Source organism: Bison bison, unplaced genomic scaffold, assembly GCF_000754665.1.
Source record: "Bison bison bison isolate TAMUID 2011002044 unplaced genomic scaffold, Bison_UMD1.0 scf7180017864249, whole genome shotgun sequence".
NCBI lineage: Eukaryota > Metazoa > Chordata > Mammalia > Artiodactyla > Bovidae > Bison > Bison bison.
Window position 1 is genome coordinate 2,762,561 of NW_011494821.1, and position 17,803 is coordinate 2,780,363.

Here is a 17,803-nt window from a genome sequence, read left to right on the forward strand (position 1 = left end):
CTGCTGGCCGTGGCCATCAGGTAGCCTGTGAAGGGAGTCGGAGGGCAGGCATGAGGCTTGGGGCTGAGATGATGAGGCTCAACTTAAAGGCCCAGGTGGGTGAGCGCAGGGTGAGCTGCCCCATGGGACAGGCAGCCTGCAGACCTTTCTGGGTGCTCTCGGCTGGGCGTCAGGATGGCTGAGTCTAGTCCTAGTTCTATGGCCGGGCTTCTTGCTTAATTTGGGGAAACCATGCCCCCCAGGTTCAGTTTGCTAAGCTGGGAACAGTACTGTAAGAATGTGTATTTAAACAGCCCAGTGTGATGGGGGAGAGGGGGGCTGGTGGGGGGCCGTGGGGCTGACAGGATGGAGTGGGGTCTGACTCAGCAGGCCCGTGTGGCTGAGGCAGCTTGGGAAGGCAGCCCTGTGGGTGGTGTGGTGACAGACTCTGGTTCAGCCGGGCTCTCATCTCTGACAGCACTAGAGGGGGGCTTCACCCGGAGAGCAGACGTCAGAGAGCGTGGCGGGCCCTCTGTGGTTATAACACTGACATTAGCACCCACCTACGGAGCCTTCGGTATGTCGGGCCCTACGCAGGGCATCGCCCCGCTGGTGTGCACGGTTCCACATCATAGCTGAGAAGACGGCAGTGAGGTGACCGCAGGTCCTTCAGGGACTCCGTGGCAAAGCAAGCACTGTCTCCTTCCAGGGCTCATGCTCATTTCTCTGTCTAGGGGGGAAGTGGGAAGGGTGGGGGGGTCCCTGATGGATGCACAGTCTGGGTAAAGGGACTGTGGCAGCGATTGGGTGTAGAGTCTGCTCCAGCAAGGTGACTCACGTCTGGTGGACCCCATGCACCGGCTGGCCTTCTGAGAGAGCTCAGTGGACCCGTTGACACACCTACACACACACACACACACACACACACACACACTTGTGTTCTCAGCTCAGCGGACCCTGTGACACATTAGCACACACACACACACACAGCTTACACACGTGTGCATGTGTGTTGACCCATCTATACATGCACACACACACGTGCGTGTGTTCTCAGGTCAGCAGACCCATTGACACACCTACACACACACACACACAGCCTACACACATGCACATGTTCTCAGCAGACCAGCTGACACATCTACACACACACACACATACACATATTCTCACTGACCTAATTACCAGCTCGCTCACCCAGAGCTCTGCCCCAGTTCTCATCTGCTGGCACAACAGGGAGCCTGGTCTCAATTTACACCAACACCCTCGTCCCCAGGGCCTCCGGCTTTTACTGAAGACCTTAGAATGAGGCAGACCTGGGCCCCAGACACCAATTTCAGTGGGCAGATGGGCCACAAAGCAATCCCCTGACCTCTCTGAGCCCCAGCACCTGTGTATGGTGCCTGGAAGAGAGCAGGTGGTCCAGGAAGGTGGTCGTGAGTGTCTCTATGCTTGTCTCCTCCCCTTTCCCACCCCTCAGAGATTTTGAGCCAAGACCCCTCAGTTGAACAAAGCGAAAGATGGGGGTACCGGGGTTGAGATCAGAAATCTCTGGCCCTATCTGATGTTTCTAATCTGGGCCTGGCACTATGTCAAGTGGGACTTTGTGGTTGAGGGTGTCATGGATGACAGATCAGATTACTGTCTGGGGGAAACAGACTTCATCGTAGATCACTCTGACCCAGACAGGATTTAGTCAGAGCCAGACAGAGACAGCCCAGGATGCTGAGGGGGCTCAGAGATCAGAAGGGCAATCTGGTCAAGAATCTAGTTGGCTCCTGGGGCAGGGAGTGCCTGAACAGGGCCCCAAAGGATGGGACAGAGCTGGGAGAGTGATGAGGAAGGCACACGGGGCAGAGGGAGCCGCCGTGCACAGGCCCTGTGGTGGGAGATATGCAGTGTGTTCAGGAAGTGGGGTATCAGGCAGCTGGAGAACAGAGCAGACAGAGGGGATACTGGGCTGGGCAGGGAGATATCATGGATGTCCGGGAAGGAAGACTACACTTCTCACGGGGGTTTCAATTCATGTCTGTGAGTCACACAGATGGTAAAAAAGGGGAAAGAAGGCCTTCCACTCACTCCTTGTAAGAAGTGGGTAGTTCTCACTTCACTTTTTAGTTTTTGTTTTTTTTTACCTGCCCCATCCTTATAAGTTTTATTTTAGCGCATGATATATTTTTATGAGTCACCACCCATCATTCTGGGCAAGGCAGGGGTATAAAGGGAAAGCAATAAAGTACAGATTTTGTGTCGGGCTCAGGGAAGAGGAATGAGAATTGAAAGGTGAAAGCAGACACTGCCCCTCAGAGGGAGCCTGCGCCTTCAGCCTTTGGAAGATTGGTTTTTAACAAAGTTTCAAGTGTGTACAGAAATAAAGAAAACGAGGGGACTTCCCTGGTGGTCCAAGGGTTAAGCCTCTGCCCTTTCACTCCATGGGGCATGGGTTCAGTCCCTGGTTGGGGAACTAAGATCCTACATGCTGAGTGGTGTGGCCAAAAGAAAAGGACATTAGTAAACCCAATCCCAATATGCCCATCACCCAGATGACCCAGCTATCAAGATCTTGTCACACCTGCTGCATTGATTTCAGCTGTCATTTTTTGTTTGCTTTACCAAAGTATGTTAAAGTCTTGATGCTCACAGCTTGGTCTGAGGACCAGATGCAGCCTGGCATCACTTACCAGCCTGTTAGACTAGGATCTCAGCCCCACTCCCTCACGTCCTGAATCAGAACCTACAATTTAGAAGAAGATCCTTGGGTGATCTGTTTGCACTTTCATGCTTTGGAAGCTTTATTTGAAGGAAAATCCCCACCGTCAGTCATTTTACCCTCAAATGCTTCAATATAAATTTTTAAAGGCGATATCCTCTTACAGTCTCAATGTTCTCATCACCTAACAAAATGAACAGTAATTCTTTGTTAATGTCTAATGTTGTTGCTCATTTGCTAAGCTGTGTCTGACTCTTTGCAACCCCATGAACCGCAGCACGCCAGACTCCCCTGCCTTTCACTATCTCCTGGAGTTTGTTCAAATTCATGTCCATTAAGTCAGTGATGCCGTCTAACCCTCTCATCCTCTGCCACCTCCTCCTCCTTTTGCTAATACTCAGCTTGTATTCGAATCTTCCTGACGGTCTCCACATGTCTATTTTTAACAGTTGATGAGTTCAGATCAAGAGCCTAACAAGGCCCAGACATCACGTGCGGTTGCTATGCCTTTCTTAGTCTAGAGGGGCCCCCTCGCTCATTTGGGCGTCTGTGTGTCCTTTTCAAATCTTTGCTTGACTGCAGAGCTCTGACGCTTGTCCTGCAGAACAAATAAATCTTCATGAAAGATTTGCGTGTTTGCTTCCTCTCAGAGTGATTTGTCCTTCAACCCCCTGTATTTCCTGAAACCTGGCAGTTAGGGCTAATGCCTTCAGTAAAGGCAGGTTTAACTTTTTTTGACGAGCACACTTTATACCAGCCATCCCCAACCTTTTTGGCACCAGGGGCTGGTTTTGTGGAAGACAACTCTTCTGGACAGTTGGGGTGAGGGGATGTTTTCAGGATGATTCAAGCACACTGAATTTCTCGTGCACTTTACTTCTATTATTATTGCATCAGCTCCACCTCAGATCATCAGGCATTAGATCCCGCAAGTTAGGGACTCCTAGTCAAAAAAATCAGGAGGATTTTGCCATTTTTCCTGCATTTCCCTTGCTCCTTTTTTCGGTTTCCTCTGCTGAGGTATTTTAAAGACTTGCTTCTTGGTGTGGTCTGATGACTGGCAGCCTGGACACCACATGGGAGCTGTTAGAAATGCAGAGTCTTGGGCCCCAGTATTCTTCCTGGGGAGTCACACTAGGAGGCACACATGCCTGGGGGACCCACTCTTAGGGGTGCTAAGATGAACTAGTGGGCTGGGGGTGTCAGTCTAATTGTGAAGCGCTCTATCAAGCTTTCATCCAAGTAGTTTCTTCCATTGATGATTGTGGCCTGAATTAACTGTTGTATTTCATTCAGATCAGATCAGATCTGATCAGTCGCTCAGTCGTGTCCGACTCTTTGCGACCCCATGCATCGCAGCACGCAAGGCCTCCCTGTGCATCACCAACTCCCGGAGTTTACCCAGACTCACATCCATCAAGTCAGTGATGCCATCCAGCCATCTCATCCTCTGTCATCCCCTTCTCCTCTTGCCCCCAATCCCTCCCAGAATCAGAGTCTTTTCCAATAAGTCAACTCTTTGTATTTCATTAGGACTTGCAAAATTGTATGCTTTTTTTGTTTTTGACTGCATTACATGTGGAATCGTAGTTCCCCAACCAGGGATTGAACTTATGCCCCCTGCACTGAAAACTTGGAGTCTTAACTCCAAATTAAGACTTAAATCCAAATCCATTGGATTGCCAGGGATGTTCTGCAAAATTCTGTTTTTATGATTCTATTATTCCTTCCCCATTTGTTAGTAATGATTCTTCCTTAAAGAACTTTTTCTCACCAACTAAGACTGTTTGGTGACCCTGAAATGTAGTGCATACAGGAAAGGCAAGCAGATTGTTGAATACTTTCCCTTTAATAGTCGATTTTCAGAGTTAGGGGACAATGCCCTCATTACACTGCCAATGGTGAGCAATGCAGTGTTTTGATTTCTTTTGTTTTTGTTTCCTCTTGGACACAACTTGGCGACCGAACAACAACAACAACAAGTCTTTTAAGTATCATTAAGAATCCCTGGAATTTTTATATATTAAATATGTTTCAGACACTTGCAATTATTATTGTTTTTTAAATTGAACTATAGTTGATTTACAATATTGAGTTAATTTCAGGTGTACAGCAAAAGGATTCCATTATATTGGGTTGGCCAAAAAATTCTTTCAGGTTTTTCCATAAGACATTACACATATACATTCTTTTTCTTTATAGGCTATCACAATATACTGAATATATATATAGTTCCCTGTGCTATACAATAAATCCTTGTTGTTTATCTATTTTATGTATGTGTGCTTCATTCGTGTCCGACTCTTTGCAACCCTATGGACTGTAGCCCGCCAGGCTCTTCTGTTAATGGGATCTGCCAAGCGGGAATACTGGAGTATAGCAGTGTATTAATCTCAAACTCCTAATTTATTCCTTCCCACCCCTGCGATTACTATTTTTTAAGGTAGGCTGTTTTTTGAAGTCACACACAAAAATAAACAAAGTCAGAGCAGTGAATTTTCAAATTAAATCAAATCCACATGCTGATACCCATTTCAAGAAACAGAACATTACCGACATCCATAAACACCTCCTATGGACCCTCCAGTCATTACTTTACCCCCAAGGGTAACCATCCTCCTGACTTCTAATATCATGGATTACTTTGCCTGTTTTGAACTTCACTTAAATGAAATTATACATGTTCTGTTTCGTCCCCAGCGTTTTTCATCTGACGTTGTGTTTATAGATCTACCCACCTTGTCGTCAATTATTTTTGTTGCTGTAGGGTATTCCATTGGTGAATATACTGCAGCTTGTTGGTGGATATGTGGGTTGTTCCAGTTTGGGGTTATTATGAATAGTGAGGCTGTGAACATTCTTGTACATGTCTTTTCATGAATTTATGAACATATTTCTATTGGATTTATGCCTAAGGCTAGAATCGCTTAGTCATGAGTTATGCATATATTCAGCTGTAGTTGATAATAGCCAAACGATTTTCTAAAGGGGTTATACAAATTTACACCCCCACCAGCAGTATATGACTATTCTAGTGGCTCTACGTTATTGTTAACACTTGGTATTATCTTTTTCGGTTTAGCCATTCTGGTGGTTATGTAGTGGTATTTTTACCGAAAGAGTATGTGTGAGGTCTGGCTGCTCACTGCTCAAAAGCCAGTGAACAGGCCAAGTAGGTGGAAAGGAAAGTTTGCTTTATTTCAGAAGCCAGCAGCTGGAGGGTGGGGGGAGGTGGATGTCTGTCCAAAGTCCAATCCCCCCCCATCCCCGGCAACCAGTGGGGCAGGAGCTTTTATAGACAGAAGGATGGGGTGGTGGGGGTGGCTACATGCAGAAACCGCAGTCAGCTCTGATAGTCATCTTCAAATTGGTCATCAGTGGTCTGACCAGTGTCATCTTGATTGTTTTAGGTACAGTTAATCTTCAGTTCCAGAGTCTGTTTGTTCCCATTTCTTTGTGGCCAGTTCTTGGAATTGTGGCAGGAATTGTCCTGGGTACAGTCTGGTCATCATGTAGTTAACTTGTCTGCCTGGTGTAGCTAGAAGACAGCTCCCAGGACATGGCTCAGAGTATTACCTATAGCCCTTGAGAAAGAATTAAAGGTCCTTGACTATGCTTAATGACTACGTTATTATTATTTAGTCTCCTTTGACAGTTTCCCTTTGATTCTGCCTTTCTCACTTCTCGGATAAAACTATTTGACTAAAGTTTTCCACAGACAAAAGGCAGGCAGAGGTGCCAGGGTGGGGGGCAAGGACCCATAAGGTCTTGCGCTGTTTCAGCATCACACAATCTCAGTTTGCCCTTCTGTGAAGTATAATGATGACTTCTCATGATTACTGGACATTGGATAGTCTCTTTTGTGAAACGTCCTTCTTTCTGTTAGCTTACATGCCTTTTTCATACTGATTTGTGGTCAGATGCTTGTATTGCAAACATCTCCTCTCTGTGGCTTGCCTCTCTCGTCTTTTAGTGATGTCTTCTGATAAACAGTTCTTAAGTCTAATGAAGTTCAGCTTATCAATGCTTTTCTTTATAGCTAGTGTTTTTTTGTGATCTGTTTAAAAAGTATCTGTCTAACCTAGGGTCCTTTGTTTTCTCTTAAAAGCTTTCTTATTTCACTTTTCATAGTTAGATATATGGTCCATCTAAACCCACATTTAAATCTTCAGTTCATCAGGAATTGATTTTTTGTGTCTATAATTTTTTTCAATGTTGATATCCAAGTGACCCAATCCAATGTATTTAAAAGATCATTCTTTCACCACTGTTCCTTACTGTCACCCTTGTCCTAAATCAAGTGACTATATGTTTTTGGGCTCTCTGTTTCATTGATCTATTTGTCTATCCTTATGCCAATATAATTCTGTTTTAATAACTGTAAGTTTATAATATTGATGAATGATAAATCCAAAAATTTTATTCTTATTCTTCAGGAGTACCTGACTATTCTTGCCCATTGTGTTTCTTTCTCTCTTCTTTTTTTTAATGTCAGCTCTGTCTTTCTTGTTTAAAAAATTAATTTATTTCTTAATTGGAGGAAAATTGCTTTGTAGAGTTGTGTTGGTTTCTGCCCTAGAACTCGAATCAGTCATAATTATATTGCCCTTTGCATTTTCACATAAATTTTTTAAATGGCTTGCTAACATCTCCCCCCTCCCCACAATAACTTGCTAGGATTTTTTTTTTTAACTAATCAATTTCATTTTATTTGTTTATTTGGCTGCCTTTATTTGGGCTATGAACTGTAGTTCATCAGTTTCCTCTGTCCATGGGATTCTCCAGGCAAACACACTGGAGTGTGTTGCCATGCCCTCCTCCAGGGGGTCTTCCTGACCCAGGGGTCAAACCTGCATCTCTTTTATGTCTTCTGCAGTGGCGGGTGGGTTCTTTACCATCACAGCCACCTGGGAAGCCCTAAGTGGTATATACCATCCTCTTATTTCATGAATGTCTTAGGATGTGTTCTGATGTAGTTTTTTCATTCATATTGGTAATTTCTATGTTCTCTCTCTTTTTTTTTCTTCCTTAATCAGTGTTGCTAGAGGTTTATCAGTTTTATTACTCTTTCTAAAAACCAAGCTTTGATTTTCTCTATGTAGGTTAGTTTTCTATTTCATCGATATGCTCATATCTTTATTCCTTCCTGTATTCTCTCTGAGTTTGATTTGGTTTCCATTTAGCTTTTTGAGATGGAATATTAGATAACTAGTTTTCAGTTTTTCTTTCTTTTTTTTTAAACATATGCATACAATGCTGTATGTTTCCTCTAAGCACTTCTTTAACTGTATCACACAAGTTTTGATTTGTCCTATCTTAATTCTCATTTAGTAAGGTCTCCATTTTTGACCTTACATTATTTAGAAGTACATTGCTTATTTTCCAAGAAGTTCAGATTTTTCTTGCTTTCTTTTTGTTATTGATTTCTAGTTTAATTCTACTATAGTCAGAGAACATACTCTGGATTATGTCAATCCGTTGAAACGTACTGAGGTTTATTTTATGACCCGGCACACTTATGGTCAATTTTGATATTTCATGTGTACTTGAAAAAAATGTTTACTTTGCCATTGTTGGCTATAATATTCTGTTAGTCGATTATATCAAGTTTGTTAATTGTGTTGTTCAGATCTTCTAAATACTTACTGGATTTGGTTTTTTGCTTTTTTTTGGTCTACCTAATATGAAAGACTTGTTAAATCTTTTAGTTCAATCAATTTTTGCTTTGTATAGTTTGAAGTAATGTTATTGGAGACATACATATTTAAAGTGGTTATATCTTCCTTAGGAGTGAAGAACCACATAGTCGTAAGTTTTGTATTTCCTTCTCTTCTTTAGTTAAAAGAATAGTTTATACCTGTCTGTTGCTTAAGGATTTTACTTTGTTCCTAAAATCTCTACTGCCAAGTGAAAAGCCATTAATTGGGGGGAAAAAAAAAACTTCCATCAGTTTTTCAAATGAAAAATTGTGATGCATTCCAGCCACCCCAATATCTAAATAACTTTTAATGATGGAAAATTTTATAAATTTACAAACAAAACAAGTATATATTAAAAACCCAATCATTTGAATATAAAATTGCCATTTACAGATACAACTTATTGTAATGAAGGCTTGCTGTCCTCATTAGAGGAGGAAAGGAAGACTCAGGGGTGGGTGGTGGAGGATGGGTGTGAGGGGGTCGTTACTAAAAAAGTACATTTTCCTTTCTGTACCACTTCTTTACTGTTTTTTAACTTTTGGGGACCTATGGCTATCTTACATTCAAACTCCCTTTAAAAATAAAGTCACAGAGAAATATTTTGAGGCCAAAATAAATACTAAACCTTAAAATCACTTCAAGACACATGGAAACAGCTTGTGCACTCAGTAGCCTGTAGAATCATAGAAGACAGTATCTCTTCAGCCTCCTCAATGGGCATACATATGCAAAACAAAGTATATGAGGTTTACCCGAACTTGGGGCTTCCCTGGTGGCTCAGATGGTAAAGCGTCTGCCTGCAATGTGGGAGACCCAGGTTCAATCGCTGGGTCGGGAAGATCCCCTGGAGAAGGAAATGGCAACCCACTCCAGTCCTCTTGCCTGGAAAATCCCATGGACAGAGGAGCCTGGTAGGTTATGGTCCATGGGGTCGCAAAGAGTCAGACACAACTGAGCAACTTCACTTTCACTTTCACACTTTCAAACATGGCAAGCAATGCAGATTTGTTTCCTATGATATTGTTGGGCTAAGAAACTCTCATGTAAGTAAATTGGTGCATATGTTTTTGACTGAAAATGTAATGTCAGAATACACTTCCTTATAGCATGTTTATTTGGTGTATTCAGGGGTGAAAAAAACCATTGTATCAACACAGAAAAAAGGAATGTCCTTTTTTTAAGTGGCATGGCTGGGCGCGCCCCAGCAGTCCAGTGGTTAGGAATTGGTGCTTTAGCTGCCGTGGTCCTTCATTCAATCGCTGGTTGAAAACTAAGATCCTGCAAGCTGTGGGGTGTGGCCAAAGCAAAAACAAAAAAAATTGAGCGAAACTCAAGAAGTGGCATAGCTTGTCAAGAGCCATTGTGACAAAAAGTTGTTAATTGAGGGGTATTTGAACAGGTAAGTCTATAGACTGAGCTTCACTTTGCCTTTTTCTCCCATGCAAACATATATTGTAATTTTAAGCAGTGGCACAGCACGGTCAAACCATGCTTTTGAAAATTCTTTCTGACTACTGGTATGGAAAGGATGTACCTGGAGGGACAAATCTGGAAAGAGAAAGGCAGGAGACTAATGAATGTGTTCAAGCAGGAGAAAGTGAGGTCAGTGGGGCAGAACTGAGTCCCTGGGGACACCAAATTGCATGTGAGAATTCTGAGAATGATAAAGTGGTGTTTCAAACCTATGGGAATAATATAAGCTATTTGAGAAGGAATGCTGGGACAATTTCATTTGGGGGGAAGAAAAACGAAAGCTGGGTATATGCAAAAATAAAATCTAGGGACTTTCATGGCAGTCCAGGGGTTCGGACTACAAGGGACATGGGTTTGAACCTTGGTCAGGGAACTAAGACCCCACAAGCTTCATGGTACAGCCAAAAGAAAAAAGTCTAGATGAATCAAAGATGCAAGCATTAAAAAATGAAACAAATAACATACTGGAGAAAATAAGAGTGAATTAAAAAAATAATCTCTGGTGGGAAAGTGTGACACAGGAAAAATAATTTGACTACATAATAAATGTAGGTTTGGGAAAAAATATAAGGAAGTCGAACAAATACCTAAGTGACACGTTGACAATTTCTTTTGGGGAAAAAAAGCTCTTGTATATTAAATAAGAAAACTTCCCTGGTGGTCCAGTGGTTAGGACGCCAAACTTCTACTGTGAGGGGGGTGAGGATTTAATCCCTGGTCAGGGAACTAAAGATCCCACATGCCATGTTGTATGGCCAAAAGAATGAAAAAGAAAACAATAAAGACCTCTTTAAGATGGGTAATGTACATGAATAGACAGAAAACAGCTTATAATAAGAGGCTTGACTTCACTCCTAATTAAAAAGTAGTTTTGGAAGCAAATGATGAGATACTCTTTTAAAACAAGGATGAAGAGGTCTGCACAGTCAGCTCAAGCAATGCTGTGGGAAGTAGGCCTTCCATTTTGTTGCTGGAGTACAAATTGGCACAGCCTCTTTGGGGAGCAATCTATCCATATCAATTCTGCCTCCCCGAGTTTCGCCCCCACATTTTTAGTGAAGAATTTCCAAACATAGAGAAAAGTTGAAAACCTTGTGCAGTGGACAACCACATATGACTGACTTTGTTGTAGGAAGGGGGAGGCCCCCTTTCAGGGCCCCAGGAGCGGGCTCTCGTCTAACACGTGGAAAAGAATTGTCTGAGGAGACACGTGCTGACAAAGCAAGACATTTTACTGGGAAAGGGCACCCGGGTGGAGAGCAGTAGGGTACGGGAACCCAGGAGAACTGCTCTGCCGCGTGGCTCGCAGTCTCGGATTTTATGGTGATGGGATTAGTTTCCGGGTGGTCTTTGGCCAATCATTCTAATCCAGCGTCTTTCCTGGTGGTGCACGCACCGCTCGGCCAAGATGGATGCTGGCGAGACGGGTTGTGGGAAGTGGACGGACACGCGGTGTCTCCTTTTGACCTTTCCTGGACTCTTGTGGTTGGTGGTGGCTTATTAGTTCCGTATTCCTTACCAGGATCTCCTGTCATAAAACAACTCATGCCAATGGTTACTATGGTGCCTGGCCAGGGTAGGCGGTTTCAGTCAGTGTGCTTCCCCTAACAACTTGACAATGTACAGATTTTACAATATATATACTGCCGAGGTCCAGCCCCGGTGGAGTCAGGGGTTTCGAAGGGGAGCCGACTTCAGCGATCAGGAAACAACAGCTTGTTTAAATGTTAATTAAAGATATAAAGAGTGGTTAAATAAGGATAGCTCAGTGAGAAAATTTAGTGGAGAAAAGAGGCTGAATAATTCAGCCAGAAGGTGAGAGAAAGAACGACATGGGGAGACCAAGTTTCGGTGAACAAGGCCCGCACCTTATTTTCCAAAGTAGTTTTTATACCTTAAGTTATGCATAGAGGATAATGGGGGAAGGGGTGGAGTCATGCAGTAAGCCAGGCTTTCTTCCTGCAAACTTATCATATGCAAAAGTTTAGGTGATTTGCATCATCTTCTGGCCCAGAGGCCTGTTAACATTTTAAGACCCTTTCTTCAGAAAACTTATTTTTCTCTAAAGGTGATTAGTCAGGCGCCACCCTCCAAAAGCATTAGATAAAGTTGCATTCCTACAGGGCAAAGGTGTGGTGGGCTATAACAAGAAAAAGAATTAACTCAAGGGTCCAAGGTTACAAACATTAAAGCTACTACTTACACCAATTATATTAATCAATACACTGCCAGGGACACAGTAGGTAAGGGATATGGAGACTTAGCAGCAAACATTGGCCCAACAAGTGAAAAACCCTTCACCAATACAATTTCTAATCAATCTTTTAACTGCTCAAAGGACTCTGTATTTAGACAGTTTAGAACATCTCATGCCTCTCACAGTTGGGAGGCTCTGAGCAATCACATGTGGCCATTCAGGCAGGCTAGAGGACTTCCAAAGGAGTTTGTAGGTTGAAACACTATCACACCCAGGAACTTTATTAACTGGAGCTGTAAGTTAATTTTTTCAAAGAGAGGTAGTGGGGGACAGCCCCCCGTAAAGTCAGAGGTGTAGGTGAGAGCACAAAGCAGAAAGTGGGCAGACTCTGGTTTTGAGGGTAGATGCTCGAGAATTTCCAGGGGGACTCCTGAGGTTCGATCCCGCCTTTGCGTACGCCGAGCCTCCTTCCTCATGACCTTTGCCACGGGCGGAGTTCCTCACGCTGGTTCCCAGCAATATACTTTTGTGTATCACATATATGTAAAATATGTGTGAGAGCGTAAATACAACAAAATGTTGACAATTGTAATTAATGTATGTAAAAACATTTATTTATATCCACCTCTATGTAAATTACCATCCATATATATATCCAGCTATCCACCCATCAAGCCGGCTTACATTTTGATGCATTTCAAAGTAAATTGCAGGCATCAGCACAGTTTATCCCTAAACATTTCAGCATACATGTTAACTAGAATTCAATATTTGCTTATGGTTCTTTTTTTTTTTTTTTTGAGGTAAAATTTACATAGTGAGGCACACAAATTTTAAGTGCAACATTTGATGTATTTTTGACAAATTCATGTCTTTGTAATCCAAATGCCTATAGAGATGTAGGCTATTTCCAACACCCCAAAAAGCTCCTCTCTGCCCCTTCTCAGTTAATTCCCACCCCAACTCTCACTACTCCAGGCAATATTTTTTGCTACAGTTTTTTAATATTTATTTTTCTCTATTCATTTCAGCTGTGCCTGGTCTTACTTGCAGCACATGGGATCTTTAGTTGTGGGAACTCTTAGTTCAGCATGTGGGATGTAGTTCCCTGACCAGGGACTGAACCTGGATTCCCGCACTGGGAACTCAGAGTCTTAGCCAATGGACCAACCAGGGAAGATTCACCCATCTTGTTGTCCATGTCAATTGTCTGTTTCTATTTACTTCTGAATAGTATTCATTGTCTGAAAATATCCTTTTATCCATCCCCCAGCAGATGGTCATTTGGGTTGCTCCAGTTTGGGACTGTTACAAATAGGTATTTTTGAGGACGTATCTTTTCTCTTGGGTCAATTGATGGAGGTGTATGTAGACAGAATGTAAGCAGATCCTCTCCATTGGGCCCATAGTCTATTTTAACTTTGGTACCTGACACAGTGATGAGCATGTGCTTTGAGGCAGGTACAGAAAGTGAACAGTGGGAGGTGTGAGAAGGTGGGAAGTGCTCTGGGACAGAACCACAGAAGGCTTCCTGGAGGAGGGGGCCTTGGTGCCAACATAGCTTGGTTTAGTAGGAGGGTCAGGGGTTCTGGGTCAGACACACCTGCATTCCAGTCCTATTCCTATAGAAAAAGACCCTTGGTTGATGAGCGGGGGGTTGTGGGGGCGGGGGACTTCCCTGACTGTCCCTGGTTAAGACTTTACCCTTCCACTGCAAGGAGCACTAATTTGATCCCTGCTCAGGGAACTAAAATCTTGCATGCCACAAGTCATGGCCAAAGGAAAAAAAAAAAAAGAAGACCTCCTGGGGCAGGGATCCTTGGTACAGACACAGCTTGGTTTAGCTGGAGGATCAAGGGTTCTGGGTTAGATGTGCCTGTGTTCCAGTCCCATTCTTATGAAAAAAAAAAAACAAAAAACAAAAATCCCTGGGAATCCTGCTTTTCCCATCTTTAAAGTGGGGATAATAGCATGGTGGGAGGTGACGGAATAACATGCCTCTCCTGTTAATTGTTCTTCTTTCCCCCTCAGGCCTGGCTCCCCTGGCCGCCTTCAATGTGGATGTGGTCCGGACCTGGGTGACTCCTGAGGGCGGCGACCCCTATGTGCTTAGCTCCCTTCTGCATCAGGACTCCAGCACCAAGAAGACCTGGTGAGCAGATAGGGGATGGGCAGTGGGGACCGAAGGGTCCTCGGAGAGCTGGAGAAGGCCCCAGACAAGGCTGTGGCACCCCACTCCACAGCTTGGGAGAACCCCTTTCAGAAGGGCATGCAGGGGAGAGGCCATGAGCCCAGGGTCAGTCCTTGCAGGCTGGCCCCTGACCTCACTCTGGCCTCTCCTGGGGTGGAGGAGGGGGAAACTAACTACCTCTCTTTTGTCTCTTACAAAAGTAACACATGCTCAATATAGAAATTTTGGGCAGTGACAAAAAAATATTTTTTTTAATGGAAATTATGAGGCAGGCGGGCGTAGTGGTTACGAGCGAGGCCGGGGCTGTGGGTCTGGCCGCCGTGGTTGGGCGACAGCTTCTTTCTGTATTTATAGCAAGACACTCAACCCCCAGCCTCAGTTTCTCATCTCTGCAATGGGGGTGATATTTTCCTACTTTACAGGGTTGTTGCAAAGACTGTCTGAGTTAATGCACGTTAAGGGTTTGACACAATTTATGGCTAAGTTTATTGATATTTCTCCTGGCAATCTTGATTCCAGCTTGTGTTTCTTCCAGTCCAGTGTTTCTCATGATGTACTCTGCATATAAGTTAAATAAGCACGGTGACAATATACAGCCTTGACGTACTCCTTTTCCTATTTGGAACCAGCCTGTTGTTCCATGTCCAGTTCTGACTGTTGCTTCCTGACCTGCATACAGATTTCTCAAGAGGCAGGTCAGGTGGTCTGGTATTCCCATCTCTTTCAGAATTTCCCACAGTTTATTGTGATCCACAGTCAAAGGCTTTGGCATAGTCAATAAAGCAGAAATAGATGTTTTTCTGGACCTCTCTTGCTTTTTCCATGATCCAGCGGATGTTGGCAATTTGATCTCTGGTTCCTCTGCCTTTTCTAAAACCAGCTTGAACATCAGGAAGTTCACTGAATTGAACTGATGGCTAAGTTTAAGATCAATACACATCACTTTGTATTTTAAACATATCATCCATACCCACCCAACAGATAAGCAAAACATTTTGTCTGACAACATTCTGTTGGCCAGGATGTGGTGAAGGAGGGACTTGTGGAAATGCGAGTTGGTATCATCTCCCGGGTGAATCATTTTGTCGTATCAAGCAGGTCTGAGGATGCACATAGCCTTTGACTTGGGGATCCCACCCCTAGATACCAACCCCAGGGGTATTCTCGGATACTCGTAGAGGTATCGATTGTGATGCTGTTTTGAAATAAGCATCATTGGAAAGTGAAAGAAATAAGGTGTGAATCACCTAATGTGATACCAAAAGCTGGTAAAATGAATGAATTGAGTGCAATGGTTATGAACTGAGTCAATCTCAAAACATATTGTAAAATGGAGAAGGCAGGTTGTAGAATGATTTATACCACGGCACTTCACTCCACAAGCATTTATTTATTTTAAAAATATTTATGTATTTGGCCGTGCCAGTCTTTAGTTGCGGCATGTGGGGTTTCTCCTTGGAGCATGTGGAATCTGATTCCCTGACTGGGGATGGAAACCGGGCCCCCTGCATTGGACCCATTGGACCACCAGAGTCCTTTCACAAGCATTCATACAGAGCACCTACTGTGTGCCAGGCCCTGAGGGTACCGTGGTGAACAAAACAGACACAAATCCTTATGCTCAAGGAAGGTAGACAATAAGCAAGTCGATCAAATGTGGATTCTATCAACTGGAGGTAGTGGTGGTATGTAGAGACATGTCTGGTTTTAGAAGTTTTGCAGTCAAGGGTCACGACACACCCTCCAACGTCCCCTGTGGTCGCCAAGATGACAGTCAGGCTTCTCTCCCTCAACACCCAGTCTAGGAATTTCGTCAGCCTTCCCTGTGGCAGTGGTACCCATTGCCATTGCTAGAGTTTTCCCTTGTGGGAACAGTGCTGATGAGAGGTGTTCTGGCAGTTTCCTTGGCCTATGACAACCAGCGCAGCTCTGCATTTTCTTTCACTGGGCATCTTTTTTAATCAAACACCGGGGAGCCCAGCTGTGGAATTGCTAGATCATGGCTTCTGCACTGGGTCAGCGTTCAGTTTTAACAAAGTTTGCAGTGCCTGACATTCTGATTGCTCCCCCAGCTCAAGGCTGGGTTTCAGCCTGAGTTATCTGTGACTGTCTCCTGCCCAGCCCCCCTCCCACCAGTACCCCAGCAAGGCCCTCACCACACCCACTTCAGGCCCAACAGACTTTAACCCCTCTCTCTCAGAAGCCAAGTCAAAAGGCCACAGCGGAGGAGGGGTCTTTGAAGTTCCCAGAGCAGAAGGCTCTGAGCCACCCCACCTCCCACCTCAGGGCTGGGGGAAGAGCGCTCTTGGGCTCAAGAAAACCTCCCTGAACACCTGTTGAAGCAGAGAGGGGCTCACAGGTTTGAACGTGCAGGGGAGGAGGATGTGGTGGGAGGCACTTCTGGGTTTCAAACCTTGGAGCCTGAGACCACGGGCTGCTCACAGGGCAGGAAATGCATTTCTGGCCGTCTGGGCCACAGAGGAACTAGCTGGGGTCCCTGGGCAAGGATGATGTGTCCCCTCTTTCCCTCATGTCATTTCTCTGTAAGATGTAACAGCCAGAGCTGGCAGCATCATGGACTTGGCTGCGGCAGTAGGTGGAATGGGATATAAGTGTGGTGACTCAGATGGTAAAAGCGTCTGCCTGCAACGCTGGAGACCCGGGTTTGATCCCTGGGTCAGGAAGATCCCCTGGAGAAGGAAATGGCAACCCACTCCAGTATTCTTGCTTGGAAAATTCCATGGATGGAGGAGCCTGACAGTCCAAAGTGTCACAAAGAGTCGGACACTACTGAGCGACTTCACTTTCACTTCACACGGGAAGTATGGGAATAGCCTCTGAGTGAGAGCTGGGTGAAGGTAGGAGATGGGCTGCACTCAGCCCAGGTGTAATAGGGTCTCTGGGGCTATCAGCTGATGGTAAAGTCAGTTAGAATTTAGTTTGCCAGTCTCTTGGTGGATAAACCTGTAGATCAAGAGACCACCCACCATGGAGGGGCTGGTTAAAGGGGTGAGCAGCAGAAGCAGCTCAGACTGGGCCCCAGGCCACGGCACTGCACGACTATGGTATGAAGGCAACCTTGGGTTCTGCAGTGTGCAACGTGTGCAACTGTACGTGGTAGTCCCACCAGAACTCACAGTCTACGTGGGAACAAAAGTCGGGGATAAGCGTAGGTGTCCAGGAGTGGGGGCTTCCTAGAAGGCTTGGAAAGGGTCAAGGTGCTCCTTCTTTGGGGAAGGCTTTTTGACGAACTGGTATTTAGGAAGACTGTTCTGCAGGAAAAGGAGGTGAAAGGCACCACAAGCGGAAGTAACAGCTTGCGCCAAGGCCTAAAGAAGGAAGGAGACCTGAGGCTATTCTAGGCTGCACCTACAGCACCAAAATGTGGTCTGGGTTAGAGCCCAGTTCTGAGCCCACCTTTGTGGGGGAGCAGAGAATAAGGTGCTGGGCCCAGGGCTGAGGCTCGGGCTGGGCAGGGTCTGGGAAAGAGGCAAGGTTGCTGAGCAGGCAACCTAATCTGGGGGCTCAGATTTAAGCCCACAGAGCTGAGC

General features: G+C 44.7%; 1 protein-coding gene across 1 annotated transcript in view; it reads left to right on the forward strand.

Moving 5' to 3' along the window:
* ITGAE (integrin, alpha E (antigen CD103, human mucosal lymphocyte antigen 1; alpha polypeptide)) overlaps positions 1-17,803 on the forward strand; it is a 61,038-nt gene that overhangs the window by 3,453 nt on the left and 39,782 nt on the right. Inside the window, exon 2 of the mRNA XM_010847474.1 lies at positions 14,093-14,213. Coding sequence (XP_010845776.1) covers positions 14,093-14,213 — 121 coding nt within the window. The remainder of the gene's footprint in view (positions 1-14,092; positions 14,214-17,803) is intronic.